Raw genomic sequence first — 23839 nt, forward strand, 5'->3', positions numbered from 1 at the left:
TTACCCTTCTCATCAACATTTCCCCATTCTGTAGCTTAGGTCGCTCCTCGCCCAGCATGCTGGCTTTTGAGGATCCCCTTCTTAGACACCATTCTCTCCATGCATTGAATAGGGAGGGAAGGCATCTAACTTAGCTTTTTAGATTCCATGGCTGGGCCAATAGTTTTCTAGATGCCCAAGAGTTAAACATTGTAATGTCCAAGTCCCTTTGTGGATCTGGGCTTATAGTCTAATAGATCTTTTCCAAAGTTTCACAGAAATTTCATGGAGGCAGAATGAAAATCCATACTGAAGATGGTGTAGCGTTACAGTGCCCCAATGGGAGGTCCCACGGGTATTTTCCTTCAGAAGGGCCAGGAAGGCTTTTAGAGCCCAGGGGAATCACAGTCCCTACACCTCTCCTTAACAGGGTGCTGTGTATACTCCCCTCTGTGGCTGGCCAAGTCTGCCACTGCTGCAAGCTGATCCATGACTCTGTTTCCTTGCCTCTTTTCAGATGGCTTGCACAGGAATGTTTACACCAGTATTCAGAGAAGCTTGAAGTCCAAGTGTGTCTGGCTTCTGTATCAAATGACTTTATTTATATCACCTTGCTCTGATGGGAGAACTTTGACAAATCTGTGACAAATTGTACAATTAACAGAATGTTTATGGAGTTGCTCTTCAGCCACTGCCTCCCGCATGCTAGACATTCAAAGAGTACAAGTCACATCATTTAAAAAAAGTTAAGGAGACTCATGCACACAGCTTTCTTTAACTCTGCTATTAGTGAGTTATGCATCTTTCTGTTTAAAAAAAGACTACACCTCTCTCACGTGTAAAAAAGTTTCCCTTTGAGCTAATTTTGCAAGAATTCTGACCTTTAAATATTATGTTAGTACTGTGATTTACAGTGAAAATGTACAAAGTGAAAGTCATTTTGCATGATGGAAGCTGTCTATAATTAAACTTTAAACCCAGGCAGGCTTAAATTAGGGAAAATGTGTTTAGTGTTAGTGCTTTCTGCCCCTTCATATTGTGTTCTACTTTCTCAAATTAATTTTGAACCCACATACTGTGATGTGGCTATTTTTAACTGAGCTATGTTTCGTCAAAGGTTTCTATGGCCTCATATCTTTAAGTTTTTAGCTACATTTATAAGCTCTTCTCAAAATATCAAATTCTGGTTTGCATTGGAAAATGGAATTCAAAAATTCGACATTTTCTTCTATATGTAAGCGGGGGAATGGTCCCGCTCTTGTGGGGAACTTTCCTGGCTTCTATACACCCCGGTGAAATGAACCAGCGAAAGGATCTGAGTCCCCGCTCCCACTTCCTTTACCCCACGGCTCCCTGATCCTGAGGGCTCCCCCTCCACTCTCCTGAGTAGCAGAGCCCTTGAAACCCCAACAAGGCTGGGCCCAGGTTTCCTGGGGCTTAATCCCTGACCTTGTAATCACTAGGGGCAGGAGTTAGGGTGTCCCCACTCCGAGGTGCTCTCTTTACACTGCAGGCCTTCTTGGCCCAGTGATCACTTCATAAGGTTCAAAGCAAATACAATTTATTAAACATCAACTGATTAAAGAGAATAGAATAAGAAACAATGAGAATGGTTAAATGAGAACACACAGCCCTGCTCTGTAGCACAGGGACATCAACACAGCAGTCTGCAGAGTGTAAGGACAGTTCACAGTCTCTTCCTTAGAAGCCCTGGAAGTGCTGCAAGGGGCTGCAGGCTGGACACACTTGCACTGGCAGTGACCACACAGCCTCAGTCTCTAAGTGGCCAGACCCCTCTCCCAGTCCAGAGCCTTTCCCCACACTTTGCAGGTCCCAGTAGCTCACCACATCCGGCTGCAGGCTGTGCTGCTTGGCCAGTTCCAGCTCCTTGTGTTGTTTCTCTGTTCCTTTTGGCTTTCTGAGCACTGCCAGTCTGCTGCTCAACACAGGGTCTGCACTGCTTGGCCAGTCTGTGTCTGGTTCTGTCGCTGCAGGACTTCTTCTTGTACTCCTCTTTCAGCTCTCTGTCTTTGCAGGACCTCTTCTGCACACAGCTTGTTTGTTCAGAGACAGAGCCAGAACAATCCCCACTTACAACCTGTCAGTCAGGCTGAGCTGGAGTGTTGACTGCTTTCCATTGTCTCTGGGGTCTGTCAGTCTCGTGAACCCTTCCCCTTCTGAAGCTGGTAAACCAAAAAACTCCCACAGAGTTTTAGTAAGGGGTAACAGTCCCCTTACATATAGTTGAGCCTTTTTAGTACACATCAGTAGGGGAATTCACCCTTCGAGACAGAGTAAAAGAACAGAGTTTGCATTCAAATTATCTGCTTCAGAATAGCCTGAATTTTAATTAGATCAATTAAAAAAAGATCTATGTTTCAGGATTTGACATTTAACACATGTATGGTACTTGAAGCCAGTGCAGTCCTCTGATGCAGCCTCCTTCACCTTCTCATTACATTTTTTAAATAATCATCTTTAAGTTTTCTCCCATGATTTCCCCTTATGTTTTGGAGGAACTTGCCATAAACATCTACAAAGCTACCTCATCCACCTTCAAATCCCTCCCCTCTCCTTTTCCATTATGCTACAAAAAAACAAAACAAACCAAAAGAGCTTATCAGTAATTAGACTGCTGGTAGGCATTGGTCACAGCATGTTGTGCTATTTTGTTTATACTCCTGTTTGTAAACAGCTGTTGCTTCCTCTCTTGATTTTAGATTGTAATCTCTTTAGGGTAGAGGCTGTTTGTTCTTTGTTTGCTCAGTAACTACCAATGGGGCAGAGGAAAGAAGGCATCAAACTGGAGAACACTTTCAGGTTCTGGAAAAATGACCCACTTCTCTATTTTTGTGGCACATGTAAATTTATTTCTCAAGATAGAAATACCTATTAGATATCTATAATAATAGATATGCAGCTATACCACATGCACATTATCTCTGGCACTCTGCCTTTGACTCATGGCTCCCAATTATGAGCAATGTTGTTCCGCCTCATATCAGAAGAGAGGTTGCCACTGGCAAGTTACTGATGAAAGTATGTGCAAACCCAAGGCTGCCACATACTGGCTTTCTCATCTGCCATGCCAGGATGTTAAGGAGCAAACACACTGACGAGAGCAATGAATGTCTGTTATAATTCTTAACCAGTCTATTGTCACCGAACCCACTTTCTGCCTGGCTGGTTTTGTCTGCTCCATCTTCAAATGGGCCCTGTTGAATGGGTTCCAGACAGGGCAAGGTCTCTGTGAAGCCATCCTGTATTGCTGGGATTTTCATGATAGTCCTTTGTGCAGTTGTGGTGCAACACAGGGACACACATTGTGACGAATTCCTGCTGACTAGGTTCAGCAGTGGTCAAGAACAGTAGAGTGTGACCTTTTCTCTACTGTGACCTGTACTGCTGGTCCTGGTTGTTTGTGGCCCCGGGGTGCGGGGTTCAGATCCAGACGGCCGGGGGGTGGGCCCGGCTGTTGGCAGCCACGTGGCGACCCCCTAGGAAGATGTTTGTGACTCCCTTGGGGGTCGTGACCCATGAGTTGCGCACCACTGGTCTAGAAGGACTGCAACAAGCCACTAAAGATACACATCTTAAATACATTAGATATAAATGCATGGGGTCAGATTCACCCCCTACTTGAAAGCCCTTTTGTGATCATCCACTAGAGCAAAAGGGCTAATGCAGTGGATCTGCCCAACCAGTTCTTGTGGCATAGGCAAGTCTCCAAATGGACTAAGTCAGGCAGTTTCCTTCACTGTTTCAAGTGTAATGGGTCGGGACTCTGACAGCGTGCCTTCTCTGCACAATGTTTCATTTAAACACTCTGCATGTGACCAAGCTAGTTTCCTACGTGCCTTTCTGGAATCTCTCAGAAACCTTTCTAAAAAGGTATGTACCAGCTCTAGAATAACACGGCTCATGCAGGAAATGCAAGCTTGATTATTGTATTGAACAGTTATTTATTATTCCTGTCCAACAAAGCTGAAAATAAGCGAGTGCTTCTACTTATCAGATATTACCCCATGAATCAGACTGCATAAAATGAAGCCTGTGTCAGCTAATCCTAGTTTTGAATTAAACATTATTCACTTTAAAATGTTGTTTTTAATTCTAGCAAGTCTGAAACCTGCTTATTCATGACAGTACAATATTCATTTTGTAATTCATTTAACTATTAGTATCATAGACTTTTTGCTTTACTGAGCCTTTCAGAAGCCAACCCATGTTTTACTTCTTGAAGCACAGTGCAGCTTTTTATTGCTAGACATGAGGCTGGTTTGTTAGACAAGTGATGTAAAGTAATTACCTTTTGCTTGGCTAGTGAAGTGAGGATAGGTGATTTGCCTGTAAAGCCTTATGGAAGTAGGAGAAGTGTTTTCTATAGTTGCAGAGCACTAGGTGGGGCACCAGTGTAGTTTCTGCTTGGGCTGCTACAGAGCAGGGTGGTGAATGCCATTGTTCTCCTTAGATATTGGATAAGGTTAACAGAAGGCCAGTAGGATCTAAACCCCAGCTCCAAAGTTGTAGGAAGACCCAGCCTCTTGTTTTGTTTTGTGAGAAAATATACATACCATCTCTCATTTAATATCATATTATGATGTTTAAGGAGCTCAGGCATCTGAGAGCACTTAGTTTATAGTACAATATTATACACACATTAAATTATTGGCCAAGAAAATTGGCTATCTGTAGGTTTGAAAAGAAAGAAATTTTTATACAATTCAAATCTACACATAGCTAGTTTTTCCTTATTATTTATTTAATGGCCTATTTTAAAGAGGTATGCGTGAGGCATGGCGGGACATTACAAACTAAATATTGGGATGCTCCTTGAATTTTTAAAAAGACAATTAAGGTTAGTCAGATCACTCAAAGACAATTATTTTTTCCAGAACAGTAAGCATTTTAATTTGCCAACTACGTCAGAGTAAAATAAGCTACAATAAATTATTTGCAGCTGCTTCTGCTTCATTGAAGTAATTGATTTGTGTTTGAGTTTATTTGTTTACAAGTCAGTTTTCCTATGTTGATGTAAAGTTATAAGCATGTTTATACTGATATATCAGTGTAGAGTGTCAGTAAATTTATGGAAATAATCTATTATGTAAACGTGTTAGTACTGGTATAGATATGTTTATCTTGAGTGGGTGGCACAATTCACCTATATAGGTTTCTAAACAAATATTTTTAAGTAAAAAAAAACCTCTGTGTTTGGATCAACCCTAGAATTTTACTACAACTATATATTTACATACTTAGTTGCTGCCACCAAACCCTGTTAAATTTTAAGTCAATCCTTGATTTACTACACAACCTGTTTTAAATCTATTTTGCATGCACAAAACCTGATACTCACACACAATGAGGTTTTTTTTTTTTTTTTTTTACATGAAAGGCTGAAGAATATAGAAACACAAACCACCATTATTTTGGCTAAAAAAAAATAAATAAAAAAAATCTAAAGTTTTAGACCAAGTAAATGTGAAGCATATTATACAGACAGAGTGCTTGAACAGTTTTTATAGTGGGAGCGCGGAGAGCCATTGAATCAAACACTGTATATAAGGAATCAACTTCAATCCAGGGTGTGCAGTATGACTCCTAACAAATCAAGTTGCAGCACCTATGCGCACAGGAAGATTATAATAAACAAATATCCCTGCATTTTTCAGAAAAGCAAAATATCCATGAGTTTCAAGGAAGAAAGTTTAGATATTTTTATAGAAAACTTGAGCAAATTCCTGATAAGGATCAGAACACTGGAACTTATCTAGCTACACAACTAGATGGCCATTCAGCTGCTCAAGTGTATATAAAAAGCACAAAATGTGGCATTTTTTCCATGCAAAGGGATTGTTTGTGAAATGCAAAATGAGCAGATAAAATTTGTCACTTTGTTAACTTCACTTACAAAGATGCTCTCTAAATTGGATTTTGCAATCTTCATGTGAGCCAGAAGTCATTAGAGCTCTATCACAGCTCCAATTTAACAGTTGGTAGTGCAAGTGGTAAATGTTACTATCACAATTAACTGGGCTTCAAAAAGGAATATTTTCAAAGAGAGGCTCCTATGTTACACTCCCAAAATGTTCAGGTTTAAAAAGGTAGTCCCACAAGCAAAATGCAGAGTTGCTGCATGCATAAAACAGAAATTTTAGGTAGCTGATTATAAGAAGGTAGACCCTAAACAATGAGAGGGCATTGAAAAAGTTTCCAAATGCCTTACAGTGACATTACAACAAACACAATAGCAAGCATTTTGCATTGACAACAAGCAGAAACTTTATATTGTAGCACACTATGCAATAAAGCCTTTCACTAATCTGAGTCTTATAACAACAAGACAACAACTAGGGAACGATTGAACCTACAATTAAAGCAAGTGCAGACATGGCAATGCTGATGTCAAGTAATAAGACCCAAATGAAATTTCCTTGTAATATACTGTGTTGGAAATTGCAGATAAAAATTGGAGGTGCTTCAGCTACTTACTTTTCTTTTAAACCCAGGGTTTATTAACAGAGTTCCATGTCTTGAAGCGACTTAGCTGTTTCTAACTACTTTTAGCAAATTGTAAAAATAAAAACCTAAAACAGCTGAGGCATGCATCATTTTCCATTAGGTCATGTCAGATTTCATCATCCTATATCATTTGATGTACATTAGCCCGATGCCATGTGAGGATAACATTCTATTCCTGATTTAAGGGTTTACTATCTAACATTTTCAGCAGAAATAAGTTGAGTGCAATCACCAAAAGAGCAGAATCAGTGTTAAGTACTGCCTTGAAATTAAAGAAGTCAACCTATCTGTAGTTTAGAAGATAATAATTATCATGTAGTGGGCTGCAGCTACAATAACTTACCTAAAAGAAGACTGAGAAAGAGAACTTACAGGCAGAAGTCCAGCTGAAAGACTCCAGCATCCAAAACAAGAGACTCAAAGAAAATCTGTATTCATAAGAAACATCAATTTAGCATTTAGGGTACTTCACTGCACACTTATTTTGGAATAAGCTATTCCTGAAGATATATTCTGAAACAGCTGGTTTTGAAATAGAGTGTTCACACTACAGGGAAGCCTCAAAATTAGTCTGATGCAGGCTCCTCTAATGTGGATGCACTATCTCGATTTAGAGCTCCAGGAAGCACTGGGGAGAAATTACTTAGAATGGCCGAGTTGAGGAACTATTTCGAAATAGCAGCCGTGGAGAGTCCACACGGCAGCTATTTTGAAGTAGCTGTTTTGGAAGAGGAGTTATTCCTCGTGGAATGAGGTTTACAGAAGTTAGAATAAGCAGCCCATTATTTCGATATTTCGAAATAACGAATTGTTGTGTAGATGCTTGCATTGTTATTTTGGAATAATGCTAGTTATTCCGAAATAACAGTGCAGTGTAGACGCAACCTTAGAGTAAGGAAGGTGTAACTAACTGTGCTAGGTGAATAACAATCAAACACATCTGAAAAAACTAATTTAGCAACTAACCAGCAATGGAGCAAGAGGAAATTACATAGGTCACTAAAAAGAATAAACAAGACCATTACCTCCTAGATTTAAAATAGAAAACAATAATGTCAAAATGCTATTTATAAATCACATCACCCTCAAAATGATTTACAGACCAGAATCCCCACTACATTACACAGGCACGGCCAAAGGGTCTGGGGGGGCGCAAGGTAGGATGCTTGGAGCGGGGTCCCGGGTCTGGCCGCTGGCTGGTGAATACTCAGCAGCACGGGGCCCTGAAAGCATGGACCCCCAAGGCATTTGCCTTGCTCACCTTGTCTTCCTGCCAGACCTGACATTATAGTATTGGGCCCAAGTATCTTGTCAGAGCACACTCCACCCTAGCATAGCATGGCTCCACCAGCACATTACCATCAAGCCTCTCTTGCTTCCCCAAATAATTTGTTCCAAATCCAAAATATGTGATCATATTCCCTCTCCTAAGGTCTCTTCATTAAACCTTTATAAAGATACAGTTTCCTATGATCCTTCTCACTTGGGATTTCCAATTTCACCCTCAGTCCGCAGACTTTCAAGCTCCCTGTTCCCGCTTCTGTTCCCTCAGAGCCAAGGAGTTCTGTCAGCTGTACTGCAGCTCTTCATCTCTCTGGAGAGTCTTTTCCCCAAAGCCTCCTGTCCTGGACCCTGCATTCAAGTCCAGCATTCTTCTAGGTGAGGGATTCCATAGCCCGTCTGGAATGTGCTGGAATGCAGACAGTTTGGCTAATCACCTTGTTCTGCTCTACCAGTGCAAAGCTGCCCCAAAACCAGCATAGCATACTACACCAGGGTCTCCCCTGTGCCTAGGGTGACCAGACAGTAGGTGTAAAATATCAGAATGGAATATGCTTGAGGGGAAATAGGTGCCTATATAAAACAAAGCCCCAAATATTGGGGCTGGTCCACTAGTTTCCAAGTCGCAATTGCGTAGCTGAAGTTGAAGTTGCTTAACTCAGCTTTTGACGCCGTCTACATTGCAATAAGTTGAAGGAAGAACACTCTTACTTCTCATGATAGCAGGGTTATCGGCATCAACTGGAGCACCCCTCTCACTTTGAATTAGCTGCTTAACTAAATGGCTAATTCGAACCCTGGAAGATTGACAGCGGCAGCTTCAATCTTCCTCTGTAGTGAAGAAGTACCTTCTGTGAATATCAAAATTCACTGAACTGAGTATTTTGGTCTCATGTTAAGTTAAAGTGATTTCGCATTAGGGAATACTTGAAGCTTGTACAGTTGGTTCATACATGAACATCTGCCAGGTGCTTTAGGGATGCAGCATTGCAGTTGGTTGAAAATACTGGGCTTCCACAAATGCATCAGGCTGCTTTCAGTGTTGTACAAATCCTGCAATGAATTTTCTTCCTCCGTTTAATATGTATGAATAGTGATAGCAGAAAATAAAGCAAAAGAAAAATATACAGCTTACCAGAGAGGAAATAGCAAAACCCCATTAAAATGTCAGCATTCAACACTCTTAGGTGAGCCCATTGGTTCTGTTCCTCTTTGCTAGAGGGCTTGTGAATACACAGGATACAGTGAACTGGGTGGGAATGTCTATTTCTTTAAAGTCATTTTGTAAAGTATAGGTCACAATTTTTTCCCTTTAAAATCGCACAGCCCTGAGCTAAAGTTTAAAGCTTATCAATGTCAAGTCCAATCCTCAGTGCAGAATCTGCAAAGGAGGACTTGATCTGTAAGACATCTATTTTCTGTTCACTAGAAAAATCATGATTTGCATTTCTCTTTTTCTGCTGTGAGTCACCATGCCCTCAATTGATCTTCACTGACTGGCTTCATCTTAAATCGATGCAGGGTTATTTAGTGTGCACACTGAGAAACTACCACTTATACTTCAGATGCTACAAAATCAGTCCCAAGGAAATGTAAGCAATTCACATAGTTTCTCTGGATGAAATTGAACTGTGTTGTACTGCACAAAATTGACAGGGAGCTGAAGTGTAACTAAGAAGCTGAAAGAATTTAACCAGCCAGGTAGTCAAAAATGGAACTGATTGGCAAGAATTCAGGACTTCTATGGTATAGTTAATTGTGTGTCAGCTTTAATGATACAATTTGTCCATCTGTTAGCTACAGTCTTAGTTGGTAGCTAAAGCAAATAGGATAAGGTTGATACAGTTAAGAAACATTTTATGGGGTTGTTTTTGTTTTTAAAGTTCACATACTGTTCCAGTTCTCTTTGAAGCCATTGCACACTATTGTTATAACAAATTCCAATATCATCACTGTACTTAAGGTAGCATCATAAAATAAATCCTTCTTTTCATTATTTGTTTTGTTGGTCTATAAAGTGCTACCAGACCTTTTTATTTCTGTACACACTAACTGGGCTATCCCCTGAAGCTTCTGGAAATTATAGAAATTCATACCTTGTTAAATTTTATCCTAAGATCTCAGCAGTCCTGGCAGAAAATGCCTAGCTCTATATGGAAAAGTAATCACTGTATGTATATATTTTGTAAAAATTTGGAGAGCCTCACAGATGAAAAACATTATCTTATTTTTAATATTTTTTACATTGTTCCATGCAGAAGATGTGCTTGGTGCTTTATAGGCAAGTAAAAACGATAGATCTCTGCCCTTGTTTTTATGCTTTGCTATTAGTAAAAACGTGAGTTTTTTTCATTTTTTAAAGAAAAACATTTTATTTATGACTCTTTGAGCATAAAGAAATATGGCTAATCAGTTCCACTACACGAAGGAAAAATACTTTGAAATTGCTAAGCTTTTTTAACTTCAGAAATCCTTTGCTGTACAGGGGCAGTATATTTTAGTTACAAGATGGTATAAGACTCTTTACATAGTATCTCAATTTATACTACTTTTACAAGTAGGCATAATTACTGATATAAGTATGCAATAGTCAACTAAAAATGCTTTGGGGAAAATAAATGTGCAAAACAAGACCTATGCCAAAAATGTCTAGATTTTCAGGGAAACCCAGGAAAAAAGGGAATTCACAGAAAGGGAGTATGCATCCAACACTGTGGGAAAATATTAGTAATGCAAATGGCCAGGCCACATTCAGACTTAAAGTCCTTCACTCTCCTGTTCTCCCGTTCAGTTTCTTTTTTAAAATAATGTATCTGATTTTGCAGGTTCCTGTGTAGTTCCATTTTGTGTGCTCTAAATCCCTACATCACGTACCTTTTTCACTGGCTACAAATTGAGGCTACGGTACAGGACTGGGAGTTTAGGAGATCTGGGTTCTAAGCTTGATATAATGGAGATACTTCAGTAAGAATTACTGATAGGCTTAGCTTCCAAATCCATACAAAGTACAGCATTGGTGCTTCAGTGCATAAACTATGTCCACAGCAGTCTCTGTCTTCCACTTTGCATGCTCAGTGTAAGTTACGGCAGCTCAGATCATGTTCTCCAGGAACAACTTCAGCATTCCCTGAGTCTCCTCATAAATGACACCTGAAATGCGCTTCACACACCCATGATGTGCCAAATGGTGGATAGCTGGCTTTGCAATACCCTGGATGCTATTCCTCCATACTTTCCTATGGTGCTTAGCGCTTCCTTTCCCAAGATCCTTACCTCCCTTGCCATGGCCAGACATGTTGGCTAGGTTTTCAGTCACAGCTGAAAACTTAGGACAAGAAGCAATGGGCTTAAACAGTATCAAGGAAAGTTTAGGTTGGACATTAGGAAAAATTTCCCAAATGTGAGAGTGGTTAAACACTGGAATAAATTGCCTATGGGGGTTGTGGAATCTCCATCACTGGAGATATTTAAGAGCAGGTTAGACAGACACCTATCAGGGATGATTTAGATGGTGCTCGATCCTGCCATGAGGGCAGGGGACTGGACTTGATGATCTCTCGAGATCCCTTCCAGTTCTAGTGTTCTGTGATTCACTGCCTAATAGGTGATGTGAGGCCAAATTAATATTTGTTTTGTGCTTTGAGCTCTTTACATGGCAGGCATTATACATGTGCAATATATAGTGAGGATTCTTTATTATTGTTACTAGGGATGTGAGTAATTAACTAACTGAATAGGCGATGCATTTTGTATCGACTATTTGATTAGTCAATAGGGCGCCTTCTCCTTTGAAAGACAAAGACATCTGACGAAGTGGGTCTTTGCTCCAATACTTCAGTTAGTCTATAAGGTGCCATAGTGTTATACCAATAAAAGCAAGCAGGATCTTATGAGGGGGATAAGGCAAAAAGCCACATTTATTGTAAAGATAATAATAAAAAATGAAGAAAAGATAAAAGCAAACAACGTTGTTTAACTACTTATTCCTATCACTACTTAACCCTTATATACATATACAGGTAATCCCCGAGTTACGCGGATCCGACTTATGTCGGATCCGCAGTTACGAACGGGGATTTTCTCGCCCCGGAGGACTCGAGCGGCAGGACGCCTGGTCCCGCCGCCCGCCTCCTCCGGGGCAAGAAAAGCTGCTCCCCGTCTCCCTGGTCTGCTGCGGGAGCCAGCAGACCAGGGAGACAGGGACCAAAGCCGCGCAGGACCCGGGGCCGGACCCGCGGCCGCTTCCAGCTGATCTGGAAGCACTGCGGTCCGGCCCGGGTCCTCCACGGCTTTGCTCCGCGTCTCCCTGGTCTGCTGGGGGGGACGCAGCTAGTGCCCCCCCCAGCAGACCAGGGAGATGTAGAGCAAAGCCCGGGGCCTGTGGTAGAGCAGGTGGGGCGCTGCCGGTTGGTCCCGCAGCACCGCTCCTTGGCGTTACTGGACCAACCCAGCAGCACCCCAGCTGCTCAGCCCCAGCAGTCCTGATTCACCCGCTGCTGATCAGTTTCAGCAGTGGCTGAATCAGGACGCCTGGGGCAGAGCAGCTAGGGTGCTGCTGGGTTGGTCCAGCAGCGCCGAGGAGTGGCCGCGCTATTGGACCAACCCAGCAGCACCCAAGCTGCACTACCCCAAGCGTCCCCAAGTTAGCCGCTGCTGAAACTGACCAGCAGCTGACTACAGGAAGCCCGAGGCAGAGTTGCTCTGCCCCAGGCTTCCTGGAATCAGCTGCTGATCAGTTTCAGCAGCAGCTGACTTGGGGACGCCTGGGGTTCTTAAGTTGAATCTGTATGTAAGTCAGAACTGGTGTCCAGATTCAGCGGCTGAATATGGATGCCAGTTCCGACTTACATACAGATTCAACTTAAGAACAAACCTACAGTCCCTATCTTGTACATAACCCGGGGACTGCCTGTGTGTGTGTGTGTGTGTGTGTATATGTATATATATATATATAAACATTCATTCATACATCCTTTCATTCAAGTTCTGTGTATAGTTACCAGCCTGGAAGTTGCTTGTGACAGAATACTGGCCAGGTACTCTGTACACAAGTGATGGTAGTGGGGAGCGAAGTCCTGATCAGATGTGCATCTGAAGCTCCTGGTAGGCTGGCAGCAGAATCTTGGACTCTAATTCCATAGTCTTTTAGTCCAGTTCTTATAGGAATTTCTTCCTATGCCAGTCTATGGAAATTGCTGCGTCATGCTGATGTCTTTAGGGTGGCTGCCAGGTGCTCGTCAGTGATCTCATCAGGTGGACCTCCAGTACTTGGTTTTCTCCACTTGACACCTTTTGGTTGCACTGGCACCTGACACCTTCTTCAGTCCTTTGTTGCTGTATTCTCAGGCTGGCACCTCTCAGAACCATTCATTCATCGTCCAAGCACTCTCTCATACATTCCCTAATTAATGTTTCCCATGCAGTATTTTGTATAATAATAAAAGTTGTAGTTACAAAAGTTTCTGGGTGGTATTGCTTAAAACATTCTCTGAGTGCTGAGTAAAGTTACAATGTTTTAAAGAGAACAGGCGTTAATTATGTAACAATGCCCTTAGTCAATTACAGGGCTTGGCACCCATAGCAGAGTTAGTGGCTTGACAATGCATTGTTACAATGTATCTCTGCAATGTCAATTTCAAGCAGCCCCTTGCACAAGTTTGAGCATGCCCTGGGACACGGGGTGGGAGGAGTGGGGGGGTGGGGAAGCTATTTCTGGATATATAGTCCTAATATTATATTCTAACAAATTATATTCTAGAGGGGCAATAATTATAAATCTAAACATTTAACAATCTTAACAAATAATAATAATAATAATAATAAATCTAAACACTTTAAGTTGTGAGGAACAAATTATGGGGAGTCACTTCCACTTGGGGGAATTACATTTTTAATACATTGATATGTTATCCCTACAATAGGACTCCTCGCCGCTTTTGCAGATTCAGACTAACACGGCTACCCCTCTGATACTTGTTCGCCTTTGAAGTGTAGCAACACCCAAGGGCTGTTGCTAAACTTCAAAGGTGAAAGCACCGCGTGGAGCCTTGTGTCAGCTGGGGACTCCCCCGCTGCTCCCGGGCAATGTGTGGTGCTGTCACTTTGAAACTCTGCAGGGGGCCCGACATCAGGCTCCTCACAGCATTTCAAAGTGGCAACACCCCGTGGAGCCTGGGATCAGTGGGGGAGTGCCCTGCTGATCCTGGGTGCCAGACAGCGCTGCCACTTTGAAATACTGTGTGCAGCCTGGGGACACCAGCTGGCCCTGGGCTGCACTGTGGCATTTCAAAGCGGCAGTGCTGTGTGGAGCCCAGGGTCTGGCCTCAGGGTCCACGCAGCACTGCTGCTTTGAAATACCCTTTCCTCTTCCCCCACTTGCTGTCTCTTTCTGATAGAGGCAGCAAGTGGGGGGAAGGGGGGAAGCAACTAGTCAACTAGCCTGTCGACTGTCTGATAAGCATTTACTTATGGGATAGTCAACTAGTCCTTCACATCCCTAATTGTTACTACAGGATGATAATGCAATTTACATTTTTAGGAAACTCCTTTATTTCATTTAGTTCCTGCCTTTTTCATTGTGCAGTATAGCTCAGGGATGCAAGAAAAGCAACTTCACGCAATTTCCCTTTTCTTCCAGGCTGCATGCAGGACTTTGCACTTGTCCCTTTGATTGGTCTCTCACCTTGTGTGTTTCATTGGCAGACAAATTTTATAGCTGTAATTCACCACTTGTGCAGCAACGTCTATGGTAGTAACTATGTAAGTTGCAATCTAAGCATGAGATACTTAATATATTTTTAATCACCATTTTATGCAATCCTGCTCAGAGTTATAGAGGTGGTACTAGCTGAAAGCTGTCTACACTACAGCTATTACTGATGGAGCTGCACTGGTAGTGAATTACAATTATGGAGCTTGCCAGTGTAGCCAAAGGCCATATTCACTCTCTCTAAACAATCTGCTGCCTTGTTCCAAGAACAGACTCTTGGATGATTGTGTGCAGTGGCTGCCATTGCTCCAGAACAACTAGATCAGTGTACTCCTTGACCCTCACTGTGTAAAGGAAACAGGTGTAGAGTAGGGGTGCATCTACACTGCACCCTCAGCTTGAAATAAGTTACGCAATTTGAGCTATGCAAATGCATCTTCACAGCACCACATTTTGAGATAAGCCACTATTCCGAAACGTCCCTTAATTCTCATGGAATGAGGTTTACAGGAACGTCGGAATAGTGAACCCGTTATCTTTCAAAATAACGGGCTTGTTTCAAAGAAGTGGAATAGCTGTTTCAAGATACTGAAAGTATCCTGAAGTAGCACCACAGTGTAGATATACCCTTAGGAGTGTTGCTTTTCAAAATAGCTTCATTTGGGGGAGTGTAACAGTTTGTGACCACAGCAGCGATGCCTCCCTCTGGTCACTGAGAATTAGCTCAGCTGGAGTGCCCTCTTCCAGCTGGCGTCTCACCTGCAGTTTCTGGTTGTCTATTTTCCACTTCTTTGTAACAGGACCTGTGTCCCTCCCAGATCACAGAGCCCTTCCCTCAGAGTACTGCACTACTGCAGGAGGAGAGCAGGTAGTCTCTGAAATACAAGCATAGAGAGTGAAAATATTCTCCATTTCCACTTCCCCATTCCTTGTGTCAGGGTGGTTCTCTGATTTATTACAAGGGGGAAATATGGGGGGGCTGAATGTCTAGATTTCCCTTTAAGGTGTGGAAGAACAAATTCTCCACTCTGTGAGGGGAACTGAAGGCCTAGAAAGGGCAGAGGTATGGGCAGATGGGGTGAGGCTAGGGCTAGTTTTCCCCCAGGCAGCTTCAGTGCTTCCTGGAACACAGGGCTCCTACAGTGATTTAAAGGGTCCAGGGCTCTTGCCACTGCTGCAGTAGCAGCAGTCATGACTAGGAGCTCTGGGCTCTTTTGAATTGATGGGCCCTAGGGCAGTTGCCTCCCTTGCCCCCTCCCTACTGGTGGGCCTGCTGTTGCCCCTCTGCTGAGCAGTAGCAGAAGACAGCATCTTGCAGGTGAGTTTCCCAGTTGAGGAGACACCAATTGTACTGACTTTGGGTTGATTCTTAATATAGCTTGTTGATTTACACAAATTTCAAACCAGTCCTGAGATAGGAGTCAAACAATACACAACCAAAGCCATGTTTTGGGAATCCCAGCCCAAATATTAATACTTGGTTCCCTAGAAACAACTGTATACCAAGAACTAACTCTAGAGGAAGAGTCTAAGGCAGAAAGTAGCTTCTTTCTGTTTGCAGCAGTTCCTTCTGAAGAGCTCCCATCACCAAAAAGCTAACACTACAGTATTTCTTAAAAAACCATTCTGCTCACAACCTGAGTAAAAGTCGTAAGACTATGTATCAGTACCCTCCTGTGACTTTGTATCCAACAAAGGTTGGTTGAACAAGAGATATTTCCTTACTTACCTTGTCAGTCTCATATCCTGAGATCAACATGGCTACAAGCAATACTGAAAACAATTTTAGATACTACCGTGATGTGTGGTAGGTAGACAGTTGAAACTATCATGCTGCAAGTGCAGAGGTAGCCTTTTTATGTTACTGGAATGTTTATGGTATTCCTTATATTTAGCACAGAAGAGGGAATATGGAGAAACAGATTTTACTTGCAGTTGTAAAGATTTCAATAATGAGCACTATTTAGAGCTGGTCTGGGTGACAGTGATGAAAATTCCTGAGGTCTATTTACATTGTCACACCCTCTGTTGTTTTCATTGATCTAAATGCACTGATTGAAGATTTCCCCCAAAAGACTACCATAGACACAAGCATAGCATGTTCAATAGCACTTAATAACATAAGTGCTTCCAACATGATTTCAGGAAAAGGAATGCTGATATGTAATGATGTTGAGTGTTTCTCTTTTTACTAAAGGGAGGAACTTTTGCAAGCAAGAATACCAATTTATCCATATCCAGATATTTTTACCAGGACAGATAGGGCACTAAAGAAGATAATTGAGGATCAGGTAAGATTCTTATTTCTTTTTTGTTTGTTTGTTTGACAAGTAGCATTGTTTATAATTTTTAAAAAAGTCTTTGAGCAAGGACAAGCAGACCTGAAAGAATAGGTACTTACATAAATTGAATATTGATCATTACAAAATTCAGCAGTTGCCAAACTATATTACTTTAAAACTCTGCTATACATGCACCTTATTTGCTTCCTTAAATTATGGAAACCACCTGTTGTTATTTGTTAAATAATAACCTAATCTAGTTTCTTCAATTAGCACTGATTTCTTCTGACAAGAATCTAATTTCTGAGCACTGATTTCTTCTGATGTGTGTTCTTAACAACTATAGCCAAATCCTTTGACTCACTTTTCTGGAGACCATACTTTCTGGAGATCAAAAAGATTTTTTAAAATCACTTTGTTCTTGTAGCACTTAAATGAGCTGGAGAGGCAGGAGGCTAGTCCATTAAAGCAATACACTGCATCCAGGCAGCAACTTCTTTATCTAAAAATACGTCATTACAGCCTGCTTTTATTTATTTAGAAAGATATATTCAATTTGAACTTGTTGCTTAAACCCCTCTTGACAGACATGACAATATTGCAGCAATAATTTTTCACTATAGCTCATGGAGACATAGGGCATGTCTTCAGTACATGCTGGATCCACAAACACCAATCAATCCAGCGGGGGTCTATTTATTGCATCTAGTAGAGATGTGATAAATTGACTTCCAGGTGCTCTCCCATTGATCCCAGTGCTCCACCAAAATGAGACGAGTAAAAGGAGTTGACAGGAGAGCATCAGCTGTTGACTTATCATGGCGAAGATACCATGTCAATCAGACATAAGTACATCAACTTCAGTTATGATGTTCCTGTAGCTGAGGTTGTGTAACTTAGGTGGGCAGCCTGTGATAGTAGAGACATGGCCTTAGTGAGGGACTGCCATTAGTAATTCCTCATTCGCAACAGATACTAGTAGCATTGGAGTGTGTCAGGAATTTTGCCAGTAATTTGTGTCAAAATATTTAGATGCATATTGTAATTTTGTGAGAACCACTATATTAATGTATTATTATTTCTAATTATTATTACCGCCATAGTGCCTGGGAGCTCTGTTTACAGACCAGAACCTCATTTTGCTAAGTGCTGTACAAACACAGAATAAAACTGTCCCTGAAAAGTAGCTAGAAACATACCAATATGGGAATCACATGAAATAATGAAACAAGATAATTCAGTGTGATCAGCAGTGGTCTCAGCCACTTCACTTGCTTTTTGAAGGGACCGTGGCAGAGGAGAATTTTCAGAAGAGATCTAAAGGAGGATAATGAGTTAGTTTTGCACATACTAAGTGTGAGAGGAAGCATGGGAAAAAGCTCTGCCTGGTGCTATGATCTGGAGCTAAATAGTTTTGGTTGGAACAATACCAGACCAGACAAAAAACTAACAGGTCATGTAATTAAATACAGGCAGTCCCCGGGTTACATGGATCCGACTTACATCGGATCCCTACTTACAAACGGGGTGAGGCAACCCCGCACTAGCTGCTTCCCCCCAGCAGACCAAGGAGACGCGAAGCTAGCGCCTCCCCTCTCCCCCCAGCAGACCAGGGAGACGCAGAGCGGCTTTCCTCAGCAGACACCTCAGCTTGAGAATAAAGGACTGAGGGAAGTGAGGTGTGGGAGAATAAAACTGAGCTCTGGAGAAATGTTTGGCTAGACTTTCCCCTACAATATGTACCGGTTCCGACTTACATACAAATTCAACTTAAGAACAAACCTACAGTCCCTATCTTGTACGTAACCCGGGGACTGCCTGTAAATGGCTTGGATTCAAGTAGATTCCGATACTGTGATCCTGTTCAAATTGAAAGAAATAGGAGTTTTGCAATTCAGACTTCAGTGATAGCAGAATCAGGACTTGTCATTACTATGCCAAAAGCCTAGTAGAGAGGTAGAGAAGTGCATATATTGTTACAGCAGCTACCAGCTTTTGCATCAGATATAAAAGAATTTGACCACTTGTGGGTCCCAATTATTCCAAGTTACATTTATATTTTGACTTCATTTGGGGGTTTAAAATAATAGAATCATAAAATACTAGAACTGAAAGGGACCTCTTGGTCATTGAGTCTGGTCCCCTGCCCTCACGGCAGGACCAAGCACCGTCTAGATCATCCCTGATAGATATCTATCCAACCTGCTCTTGAATATCTCCAGTGATGGAGATTCCACAACCTTCGTAGGCAATTTATTACAGTATTTAACCACCCTGACAATTAGAAAGTTTCTCCTAATGTCCAACCTACACCTCCCTTGCTGCTATTTAAGCCCATTGCTCCTATCCTCAGAGGCCGAGGAGAATAATTTGTCTCCCTTCTCCTTGAAACACCCTTTTAGGTACTTGAAAACTGCTATCATGTCCCCTCTCAGTCCTCTCTTTTCTAAACTAAACAAACCTAATTCTTTCAGTCTTCCCTTGTAGCTCATGTATTCTAGACCTTTAATAATTCTTGTTGCTCTTCTCTGGACCTTCTCCAATTTCTCCACATCGATCTTGAAATGTGGTGCCCAGAACTGGACACAATGTTCCAACTGAACTCCCTCCCTCCCCCGTGTTTCATGTGTAGAGCAAAATTTGATTTATAATCATTGATCCAATGGCCATTTTCACCATTAATAGCGTCTTATCAGTAATGTCCATGTCAAATTCAAAATTTAGTACTTTTGTAACACTGTGGGATAATACACATGATTGGAGAATTGGTATAGAAGGGTACAGCTTACTTAGGAAGGATAGGGAGGGTAAACAGGAAGGAGGTGTTGCCTTATATATTAAAAATGTATACACTTGGACTGAAGTGGAGATGGACGTAGGAGACAAACATGTTTAGAGTCTCTGGGTTACATTAAAAGGGGGTAAAAAAACAAAGGTGATGTCATGCTAGGGGTCTGCTACAGACCACCTACCGAGGTAGAAGAGATGGATGAGGCTTTTTCTAAACAACTAACAAAACCATCCAAAGCTCAGGATTTGGTGGTGATGGGGGACTTGAACCATCTAAACATATGTTAGGAAACTAACATTACAGGGCACAGACTATCCAATAAGTTCTTGACTGCATTTAAGACAATTTTTCATATCAGAAGATTGAAAAAGATACTGGGGGAAGCTGTTCTAGATTTGATTTTAACAAATATGGAGCAACTAGTCGAGAGTATGAAAGTGGAAGGCAGCTTGGGTGAAAGAATCATAGATTCCATGATTCTAAGGAATGGTAGAAGGGAGAACAGCAAAAGAGAGACAGTGGATTTCAGGAAGGCGGATTTTAGTAAACTCAGAGAGCTGGTAGGTAAGGTGCCATGGGAAGCAAGACTAAGAGGAAAAACAATTGAAGAGAGTTGGCACTTTTTCAAAGGGACATTATTAAGGGCCCAAAAGCTTTCCACTGTGCAGGAAAGATAGAAAGTATGGCAAAAGACCACCTTGTCATCACCAGGAGATCTTGCATGATCTCAAAATAAAAAAGGAGTCATCTAAAAAGTGAAAACTAGGACAAATTACAAAGGATGAATATAAGCAAGCAACACAGATATAGAGGAGCAAGATTAGAAAAGCAAAGGCACAGAATGAGCTCAAACTAGCTAGAGACATAAAGGATAACAAGAAGACATTCTATAAGGCTGTGTCTACACTGGCACCTTTTTCCGGAAATGCTTAAAACGGAACAGTTTTCCATTTTAAGTTTTTCTGGAAAAGGAGCGTCTACATTGGCCCCGGAGTTACCGTTATAACGATGCACTTTTCCGGAAAAGCGCGTCTACACTGGCGGCACGCTTTTCCAGAAAAGCAGAAGCCCGGAGTCATTTTGAAGAGGGCAAAGGCCACCAGACCTTTCCGGAGGCGGGGCAAGAGCGCCGTTCAGACATGTGCTTAATGGACAGCCGTTGGTCGCCTGCTCCTGTGCCTTGGGGCCTCTGCCAGGGACTGGCACCCTTCGCAGGGTCGGTGGTTGCCCTCTGAGTTTTGGGGACACCACCCTTTGGCCCCCAACTGCTTTTCCCTGAGTTTTGTTTTTTCTGCCCTGCTCTGTCTGCTATGGAGCCGTGGGTGGCCACGTACCTGCTCGGGCCCCTGTTTCAGCTGTACAAGTGCCTGCTGCTCGTGCTGGAGGCCGGTGCCATGGTGTACATGTACCAGGAGGCAGAGATCACCTTGGACTCCCTCACCAGGGAACCATGTTGCATCAGCACCCCACCATAGAGAGGCCTGTCTGGAGTTTGGAGAGCAGCACCGAGTGGTGGGACCGGGTGGTCCTCGGACTATGGGACGACCAGCAATGGATCCGGAATTTCCGGATGAGAAAGCGGACCTTCCTGCTGCTGTGCACCTGTCACACCCCCATGCTGCAGAGAGCCACCACTCGGCTGCAGGCACCCATCCCCGTTAAGAAGAGGGTCGCCATCACGCTGTGGAAGCTGGCCACACCGGACAGTTACCGCTTGGTGGCACAGCAGTTCGGGGTGGGAAGATCAACCGTCGGAGTGATCGTCGTGGAGGTAAGTCCCAGGGGGAGTGGGATGGGGGGAGGGTGCTGCACTCCAGGCCCAGGGACAGCCAAGACTCCAGCCTGGGTCACCCAGGGGTTTGGGCCGTCCCTCCCTTGCATAGGCCCGGTGGTGGTGGGGGGGCCATGGGGCGAGGGAGTCCCTGGTGTGTGTGTGTGTGTGTGTGTGTGTGTGAGTGAGAGAGGACAGAGGGAATCAAGGGGGGGCCCCTGCCGTATATGATGTGTTCCCTTGTGTTTCTCTGCACCCTTCTGCAGGTCGTCCATGCCATCAACGACGTCCTGCTCCCGCAAATCATCCGCCTGCGCGACGTGGATGATACCATGGCTGGCTTCGCTGCCCTCGGGTTCCCCAACTGCGGGGGAGCCCTGGACGCCACCCACATCCCCATCTGGGCCCCGGAGCATCGAGCAGGCCATTTCATGAACCGCAAGGGGTACTGCTCCATTGTTCTGCAGGCCCTCGTGGACCACCGGGGCCGCTTCGTGGACATTTACGGGGGCTGGGCCGGCCGGTCACACGACGCCCGCATCCTCCGGAACTCTGGACTGTTTCGCAGGTTAGAGGCGGGCACCTACTTCCCCCGGCGGGACTTGACTGTCGGGGATGTGCCTATGCCCATCTGCGTCGTGTGGGACGCGGCCTACCCCCTGATGCCCTGGCTAATGCGGCCATACACGGGGCAACCGGACCAGAACCGGGCCCGGTTCAATGACCGCCTCAACCGGGCCCGAAACCCAGTGGAGCTGGCCTTTGGACGTTTAAAAGCCCGCTTCCGTTGTCTGCTCACCCGTCTCGAGATGGGTGAGCAGAATGCAACGGAGGTCCTGGCCGCGTGCTGCGTGCTCCACAACATTGTGGAGCGCAGTGGGGAGGCCTTCCTCCCTGCATGGATGGCAGCTGAGGCACAGACGTTGGAACAGCCCGCCACAGCTGCCATCCGCCAGGCGCGCCAGGATGCAGTGCGCATCAGAGAGGCCTTGGTGGACATGTTTGCCCAAGCCCCATAGTAGGGTCGCCTGGGTCTCCCCAGACTACTCCCTCCCATCCCGTACCCTTCGCCATCCCCTCCCCTTACCTCCCACCCCAATTGTAAAGCATTGGGTCAAAGCACATCGGCCGTCATCGTGACTGTTCGTCGGGTGTGTCGGGCTTAGGTAGGGTTTTTCTTTTTAGTTTAGGCTAGGGTTTAGGCCACCATCGCCTGTCCTGAAGAACAGCCAAGAGGATTTGGGGTTCATGTGGAAGGCTCAAGTCAGCATACCTGATTCCAGTCATCTTCCATCGAGGGATCTCCTGGCTGTTCCTCTCCTGAGGCCCGGAAAGACCAAAGGATTGAGGTGGCCAGCTTCGCCGTCATCTTCCGTCGAGGGATCTCCTGGCTGTTCCTCTCCTGAAGGCCAGAAGGACCAAAGGATTGAGGTGGCCAGCAACACTACCCAATTGTCCTCCCTGCACCTAGACTATGTTTAATACTCTGTAGTGTGCATCTTTTAACCATTCTTGCTTGTTTGTTGGCTATGTAAATATAGTTTGTGGTTTACATTTTACTGAAAAGTCTCAGTATTTCTTTATGCACCACAAACCAATGACCACTTACAAAGGGCCCCCCCGGTGATAGAGTAAAGAATTTGTTGTCCACAGTTTGTAACCATGTTAAATTTAAGTGGCTAATTGGCATCTCAAATCAATTCTTACAGTTACTAGAGTAACACAATAACCAACACAAGAATGAACTGAAAAATAGACAACTTTTTATTTACAAGGGGGGGGGCAGGGGGCAGTTACTGGGACAGGGAGGGGGGCAGTTACTGCGACGGGTGGCCCCTGCGAGCGCTCCTCCGGGGGGGGACCTGCACACGCTGGGCAGACCGCGTCGGGGCAGCCTGCACGGGGAGGTGGGCAGGGGCAGGGGCAGGGGAAGGGGCAGGAGCTGGGATAGGAGCAGGGATAGGAGCAGGGATAGGAGGGGGCATGGGCTGTGCTCCGGGAGGGATGGCGGGGGCATGGGGTCCGGCCATGCCATAGTGGATGGCGTGCACTAAATGTGCCGTGAGTATGTCCATAGAGGTGCGCATCCCTCTGCACTCAGTGAGGAAGGCAGCCCAGCCCTCCTGCCGCCACTGCAGGTTCCCCCTGCACCCACTCTTCAACGGAGCCCTGGATTCCCTCCACAGCGGTCACGTGGCAGCGCAGAAGCTAGTCCCTCTGACGCAGCCTGCGCCTTCGGGGTTGGCCAGCTGGGGGTGCCGCTGCTGCCGCAGTGGAGGGTCTGGTGCTGGATCCCGCTGCAGGGAAGAGAAGAAAGGATGGGTCAGTCAGGCAGGCCGTCCACTGTCCCCACACCTCATGCCCTCCACCCCTGAGCCCAGGTGACCCCACAGTTGTGTGGCTTGGGCCCACTCTCTTCCCTTCCTGCCCCTGTGTTGTATGTTGGCAAGGAGGACTGCCCCTGGAGTAGGGTCTTCCCTCTAGTATTGTAAGCACCGGTC

At 44.1% G+C, this 23839-nt stretch overlaps 2 protein-coding genes across 7 annotated transcripts in view; one reads left to right on the forward strand and one right to left on the reverse strand.

The window, feature by feature from the left end:
- TMEM232 (transmembrane protein 232) overlaps positions 1–23839 on the forward strand; it is a 155913-nt gene that overhangs the window by 126880 nt on the left and 5194 nt on the right. For 5 of the 6 annotated variants that reach the window (XM_075932031.1, XM_025190394.2, XM_025190393.2 and 2 more), the window contains one exon: positions 16692–16785. The exons of the other annotated variant lie outside the window; for it this stretch is intronic. In XM_075932031.1, coding sequence (XP_075788146.1) covers positions 16692–16785 — 94 coding nt within the window. The remainder of the gene's footprint in view (positions 1–16691; positions 16786–23839) is intronic. 6 annotated transcript variants of the gene reach the window in all.
- LOC106732774 (histone H4-like) lies at positions 10415–11080 on the reverse strand. Its single transcript, XM_075932032.1, is given in 1 exon segment — positions 10415–11080. A coding segment is annotated over 1 exon segment (312 nt). The 3' UTR covers positions 10415–10768.

This window comes from Pelodiscus sinensis, chromosome 6, assembly GCF_049634645.1.
Source record: "Pelodiscus sinensis isolate JC-2024 chromosome 6, ASM4963464v1, whole genome shotgun sequence".
Lineage (NCBI taxonomy): Eukaryota > Metazoa > Chordata > Testudines > Trionychidae > Pelodiscus > Pelodiscus sinensis.